Raw genomic sequence first — 7,642 nt, forward strand, 5'->3', positions numbered from 1 at the left:
ATACACAAGTTCTTTTTCCAAGTTAAAAAATGTTATGATATACATTATGAAACTTCTAAAACTTTAATATGAGGCTACGCGTAATGGTCTCATCAGGATCGGCGTGAGTGGCCCAGCCGCATAGGCTCTACAAGCATGGAGCACCTCCTCTTGGAAGCGTGAATATCAGGTGAAGCTAGCTAGAGGCGTAGGGGCGACAGTGAATGTGGATCGACCAACAATCTTAACCTTCCACCCCACGTCACCAATTCTTTTTTTTTTCTTTTAAAAAAAGTAAAACTAATATAAAACCATATTGTACACCTTAACGAGTGTAAAAAGTGAAACCGTGTACCATCACCCTTTACTCACCCATGTATGAGCTATGACCATTGGACCATTACATATAGCCTTAATAGTTTGTTTATCATTTATAATTACCTCAAAACCTATTTCTGTGTAATAATATAATAATAATAATATAAGATTTGACTATTTTTTTTTTCACAAAATGGGAGCACAAAAAAATATAATACAAATAAAAAAAATCTACAAATCGTCTAACGTACAAAAATTCAAAACTTTGGCAATGGGCTTGTATGGTGATTTAATTTTACATGGCTTAATTTGTATTTATGGTAATTTTGAATAGTTAGTGGCTAATTTGAATAAAGAGATCTTTTCACTAGTAAATATGCCAAATAAACGGCAAGCTCCAGCCTCCAATTGCCATGGTTCATGATAAAAATGCAAACTATCTGTTCGGTCGGTGTTATCGATAGAAAGATCAGGTAGATCGAAAAATGTATCATCGTCTTCTAACAATTTAGAATTTATTGATTCCTGGTTGTTTTCTGGTGATAGATTTGATGTTGAATTGATTGATTCTTGATTGTTATCCGATGATAGTGTCGTCGATGGCTGATCAGGAATGGCTTGACATGTGGTGGCAGCTTTGGTGGCGGCTTCTCGGATGTCCTTTGGTGAAGTGGTGGTTGGTTGTGGAAGCAGATGTGCTAATTTAGGAAAGTTAAGGTAAGCCGAGTGACCTTTTATGGCTATAGCTGCCACATCATGAGCTCGAGCCGCCATCTCAGCAGTTGGGAATGTACCAAGCCATATTCTAGATTTTTTACGTGGCTCACGGATTTCAGACACCCATTTTCCCCAACTCCTCATTCTTACACCGCGATATAGTGGACATCCACTATCACTACCACTATCACGATCACCATTTTCTTTTTGTTTCTTTTGTTCGTTACCATTCTTTCCCTTTTGAGTTCTTTTCCAACTCTTTTTAGGTTTGCTTTCATTTTCACCACATGTTATGCTGGGTGTGGTTGATCTGGATGAGGCGGAGGTGGATGAGTTAACCGATGAACAAATGGTAGCGGTGGCGGTGGAAGTAGAGGAGGAAGAAGATGGACAATGATTGACTTGGGATTCACTCTCCATGTTGATCACTTGCTCCACTTCTATGAGCAAAGAGATATATTTATGGTATTTAGGCATTGATACCTACAAGAAAACAACATGACTCAATGATACATATAAATAGAAAAATATTAGGTTTAATTTGTTTTCTTGTAATTTTCATATTTATTATTTAATAATATTCTATATTAAAAGATGTTGTAGTCTTATTGGCTGAATAAAGAAAAAGAAAAGGCCAAAAAAAAAGAAAGGGAATATGGGGGCCATGATATAGAAGGAAGGGACTGCCAAACATTGCATCAAATTCGTTATTATGCATATGACATCTTTTTCTTTATACATATGCTTTTAATATTATAAATATATTTCTTGTATTAAAGTTTTAATTCCACTTTAGGCTTGATACTTTAATTTTTAATTTGTTTTTTATTTGTTGTTTAAAGTTATGTTTTTATTTAAAGAATATAATCTATTTTTCACAAATTGTATAATAGTTATTTATTTCGTTCTATTTTGATAATTGGAGGATCTTATACAACTCCAATTATATGAGTATTTTGCCTACACATTACAAGTCAACCAAGGAAAATAAATGATCTTATGATTTTAAAGACCTGATATTTTTGGATTAGCTACATATGATCCATATATAATGACCTCTCTTTTAATGTGATTAACTGTATGAAAAGTAAAGGGTACATGAATATTATTTATGTGGTTGTAAATATTAAATACCACTTTGTAACTTTAAAAGGGTAATTGATTTCACCATTATATTTGTATAATTTATGTTATGACCTATAAATAGTGGTCTCTTGTATGATAGAATACATCAATAAGAATGAACTCTTCCACTCTTTCCTTCTCTCCATAATTCATGTTCTTATATTCATATACTTTGCATAGAAGATGATGTTGTTAGGTCATTGTTTTACTAACAGGTATGAGTTAATAACAATTATTTTTTAACATTCATGCTTTAAAAAGAAAAAAACCAAATATCATGTTGTAGTTTCTTTCTTAAAACACAAAGAAAACAATAACGAGTATGCAATTCCATTGCGCATATTATTGAATTTGATCGGTCATTCGGTTGATGGTGACACGTTAGCCAGGGATATAGAACCGAAGTCGAATGCATGATAGTGCATTATCTCATAAATGTATTAGAAGTTTACAACATTAATTTGTTATTTGCTATTGTATTTGAACATTAATTTATATTAGAATTTAGAACAGATTATTACATCTATTATTTGCTATAGTATTACAAGTTTAGAACATTAGTTTGCTATTTGCTACTACATTATAACATTAATAATTACTTTATGTAAGAACCTTACAAATCACTGTTTTAGACCTTTAAAGGTCTATAAGAAGGCCTCAAATATTTTGTTGGCTTGAGGTCTCCGAAAACATTAGGCCGCCCCTGCATTGACGAGATATAGTTAGACACACTATTGCAGAACTAGATCCATGTCCTAAATCACTTCTAACCAGCTGATTATATGCATAGTTAATGTTCCTCTTAATGTCTACATATGTTTAATTAATGCTCTAGAAAAGAAATTGTTATCGTGATAACGCTAACATCTTTCGGTTTGAACCAAGTGTAAAACTAGCTAGTTTACTAAGTGTGTTAGTATTATTGTAGATATATACCTAAACAATGTATACAAATTTTAACTTTACTCATTTTAGTTAAACAACAAATTTATACATTTTATAACAAAACGTATTACTTTTCTTAGCTTGAAAAATACTAGGTATGACCTAGGTGTTTATTAATTCAAATTATCTATCATTGAAAACAAATCAAGAATTGTAGATTATTATCAGTCTATGATGATTACTAGTAGGTGAATATGCATTTCAAAATCAAAATATTTCTTGATAGGTGATAATTATGCTGAATCGTTGTGCATGAAAAAGTCTAGACACGTAGAAAAAGAAGAAAAAACTTCACAAATCCTAAAAATTATTTTAAAAGAAATAAGAATATATTGTCGTATATGACGGCATAAAATAACTCTAATCACCAAGTCATATCACCTATTGATCATGTGAAAAAAAATGTCACAAATTTGTAAAGGTTTCAAAGTGTCACTTGATATATACTCACAATTTCATTAAATGATACCGTAAATTCGATTCAGAGTTAGCCTTTTAAAGAAATTAGACTATATGAATCTATAACTTGAATAAAAATCTATAAAATATGACATGTAAGGCTGAGGGGTGTGGGGGGCTCTAATGGCGCGAGTGGGGGCTCCAGCCAATAATATTGTGACGTGTGGCAGAGAGAGAAACTGGATAAGGGGGGTGTTGGAGCCCCCGTTGGAGCCCCTGGCCCTGGTGTGGAGGGGCTCCAGCGGATTTTTTTTTTATTTTTTTATAAATATATTCAAAAAACGTATTATTAAAAAAACCTATAAATTATTAAAAAAAACACACATTTTTTTAAAAATTCAAATTACAAAAAAAAACATACTAAAAATTAAACAAACAATAATACTTAATAATAACACTAATCTAATACAAGATCATCGGGTCGCCTCGCCCACAAATGTTCAACCAACTCATGTCGAAGATCCCCGTGTATCTCACGGCTCTTGATATTTGCTATGTTATGAAGTCTTTGTTGATCACTGATTGTGGACGGTTGTGGCGGAATGTCACCTTGGTAGTTTTGGCAGATAGCTTTGCCCTCGTCTTCTAACGTCATGTTGTGTAGGATCAGACACGTGTAGACGACGTCCGTTATCCTCTCCCGAGTCCAATAACGTATCGGGTTCGCCAGAACATAATATTGTTTTTTTATAGCTCCAAAAGCTCTTTCAATATCTTTTCTAGCAGACTCTTGCTTCTTCGTAAAATACTTCCGTTTGTCGGCGATTGGATCTGTAAAAGCTTGAACTAACAAAGCCCATTCGTTGTAAATACCATCGACCAGATAGTACCCGTACTTGAAGAGTTCTCCATTTGCAACAAAAGATTGAGGTGGTTCAACCCCGTCGATAAGGTCGTTGATCAAATGTGACTGATCGATAACATTAAGGTCGTTATTTGACCCAGCAACACCAAAAAAAGCATGCCAAAACCAAAGATCCTGTGACACCGCCGCCTCAAGTATAAGGGTCGGCCCTTCATGATCACCACGGTGGAACTGACCTCGCCAGGCCGTTGGACACATAGCCCATCCAACATGCGTACAATCGATGCTACCTAGCATCCCAGAAAAACCATGTTTTTCTGCGTGCACCTCATATATGCGTTGGATGTCATACATTGTAGGTTTACGCAGATATCTCCGAGCGTAAGTCGATATGACTCCTACGTATAATATATATTACAAAATGTAATAAATATTTAATAAAAAGTAAAATAAATGTTTTTTACCTTGGCAGAAAAAATGAAGGGATTCACGTGCAACCCTTTTCGACATCTGTAAATACTCATCCAAAGAGTCCGACGAGATGCCGTACGCTAATTGACGGATAGCAGCCGTGCATTTTTGAAGAGGGGTAAAACCGGGGAGACCCCTAGCATCCTCCCTTTGTTGAAAAAAGGGATACCGTGCCTCTAAATCACTTGCTATACGCATGAACAATTGTCTGCTCATTCGGAAACGAGTTCGAAAATCCGACTCCTCATATACCGGTTGAGGGCTAAAATAATGCCTAAACAAAGTATCGTTAGCACCCGATCGATCACGATCACGAGGTGGTGCTCTAACCCTCGGGAGTCGAGGTTGATGGGCTTGATTTTGCAAGAGATCGACCACGGTTGCGGTCAAAACTCCCCCTACATGAAGAAGCAAATCATCCTCTTCGGAGGAGTCGGAATCAGACGAGTACGACGACATTATTTTAAAAAAAAAAATTAGAAGATGGGTTGATTTTGGGTTTTATTTTGAAGTTGTGGTGATTGATATGAGTGAAATGGGGTATTTTATAGATGAAATGGGGTATTATTTAGGTAAAAAATATATATTTTTTTTAATTTAAGATGTTCCCAACGGCTCTTTTCCTTCCAACGTTCACTTTTCTCTCTCTTCTCCCGCGACCACACTCACGCCTGCCTGGGGGCTCGCGCTCGCGCCCCGTTCGCGCCCCGGTTCGCGCCCCAGTGGTGTGGGGTTAGCGCCTAGGGGCGCGAGCGGAGGGGCTCTCGCGCCCAGGTTAGCGCCCCACACCCCTCAGCCTAATATGGTAAAGTCATGTTAGTATGGCACCGTGGATCATTGGATTATTTCATAGGATAAAGACAAATGATGCAACCTCTCACACTTGATTATTCATTTGTTGTCCCAATGCTTATTTTTTATCATGTCATTTTCTGAATATTTAAAAAGTTCCTCAAAATTTCTAAATTCATAATTATTTATTTGAAATACTCATTTATATCATTTAATTAAAATATTTGTTTCAGTGAACCATAATAGTAAGGGATATATAATATGCATAAAGCATTTTTTATTAATTAGTTGATATTAATAGAATCCATTATTTGTTCCATAAAAAAAAGTCTTGTTAAATATTCAAAAAGGAAGTATGAATGTAGTATTTTTTTAAGGTTTAACAAATACGTATCTCTTCCTGAAATCGGTCTTTATATACATTCGCAAATAATTTTTGTTACTCTATGGTTTTTCCACTTCTTACAAATCACCATTGGATTTTTCCAATCTCGGATATCTAGTGCCAAATAATCACTCATAATAAGTTCTTTCTATCAAGATTAATTTATCATAGTTAGATACTAACTACACTTTTCTAATTATTATTATTATTATTATTATTATTATTAGGCAAAACTAGCAATCAACATTAAACAAGCAAAGGTTTTCTTATTTTTAAATGATGTTCTAAAAGAAAATACTTGTTGTAAGAAATTAAAACCATAGAATTAAGCCTTAATATAAGGGATATTCTTGAGCTTCATAAATACTCAAAGTTCCCTAAAAGGAAAGCGAAGTCTTTTTACGCGGTTTGCCTAGTCCCTTTGTGGTGTTTATGGAAGGCGCGAAATGACATGGTATTTAATGGTATGGCGATTACGGTGGATAGTGTAGTAATTGAAATTAAAGGGCTTAGTTTTCTTTGGGTTAAAAATAGGTCGGGAGTGTCTCAATTGTCTTGGGAGGATTGATGTAAATTTAAAGTGTAGTGGTTTTTTTGTTTTTGGTGTTTGCTTCGATTGTGGTGTCGGGCTAGTTTCTTGCTAGTGCGTTTTATTTTAATAAAATTTGCTTTTATTGGCCTTTCAAAAAAAAGAATTAAGCCTTAATAAATATATAGGTATATAATTTGGGAATTATGTACACTGAATCTGTTAATTAAGAATTTAAGAGGTTTGCGAGGATGATTCAGGAAACATGGTCACATGTATGTGGGACCCAATAAACTACTAACACGTGGCTTCTATTGGCAATCTTGCTGGCCAACAAGTCCATTGGATCCATTTTTTAGTGTTTTTCATTTTTAATATTTTTCATAAATTGGCAGACAACGGAGACTTCAAGAAAAGGAACTTCGCTATGTTTCTATACATGTCATGATGAAGTCATTGTTCATAAAATAAGGTGATATAAATGTATTTATTTTTAACATATATAGAGTTAAGAAAAATACATATCGTAAGTTCGTAACTAGTTAAGAGCATCCACAACAACAAACATGCACAAACTGACACATCATCGTCACATCAGATTCTAAATTTTTCTTAAAAACTCAAACTTTCTTTCACAACAACAAACTTCCATCTAACTATCCACATCATCACATACTTTTACAATTATCTAACAAAGCATTTTTTTAATTAATGAATAATCAAAACATTTTTTTTATCTTCTCGTTGCTAATTTTTGTTCTTCTAAAATTGTGTAGTTTGTGTGTATACAAATTGTTTTTAATAAATAAATGAAAAAAATCATTATGAAAAATGTACGTTTTTTAAAAACAAACTAAATCTTTTTTATATATATTTATCATCATGGCCTAGTGGGCTCCAGCAACATTAAATTATAATTATTAATATATACAAATGGTTTTGTTTTGGTACATACCAAAGCAATAAGCAACTGCGGGTGTGTTCTTCGTCGAAAAAAAGCATTAAATTATTATTTGGGTTGCAGGTGTGTTCTTCTGAAATTACAAACATCGCAAATTTAAGAATCTGGTCAGATCTGATTATACAACACCCGATCTATCCGTTTTTTACCTTCGCC

General features: G+C 34.0%; 1 protein-coding gene across 1 annotated transcript; it reads right to left on the bottom strand.

Moving 5' to 3' along the window:
• Nucleotides 1-612: 612 nt before the first annotated feature.
• LOC143621230 (uncharacterized) lies at nucleotides 613-1,491 on the bottom strand. The gene has a single exon (XM_077092728.1). The coding sequence runs from the start codon at nucleotides 1,489-1,491 to the stop codon at nucleotides 613-615; it is 879 nt and encodes a 292-aa protein (XP_076948843.1).
• Between the last annotated feature and the right edge of the window lie 6,151 nt (nucleotides 1,492-7,642).

Source organism: Bidens hawaiensis, unplaced genomic scaffold (genome assembly GCF_021521415.1).
Source record: "Bidens hawaiensis isolate Kalapana, Puna unplaced genomic scaffold, B.hawaiensis_p1.1 tig00002772_1, whole genome shotgun sequence".
NCBI classification, from domain to species: domain Eukaryota; kingdom Viridiplantae; phylum Streptophyta; class Magnoliopsida; order Asterales; family Asteraceae; genus Bidens; species Bidens hawaiensis.

Excerpts from the sequence above, each read along its gene's own strand:
- LOC143621230 (XM_077092728.1), bottom strand. The coding sequence starts at position 1,491 with ATGCCTAAATACCATAAATATATCTCTTTGCTCATAGAAGTGGAGCAA.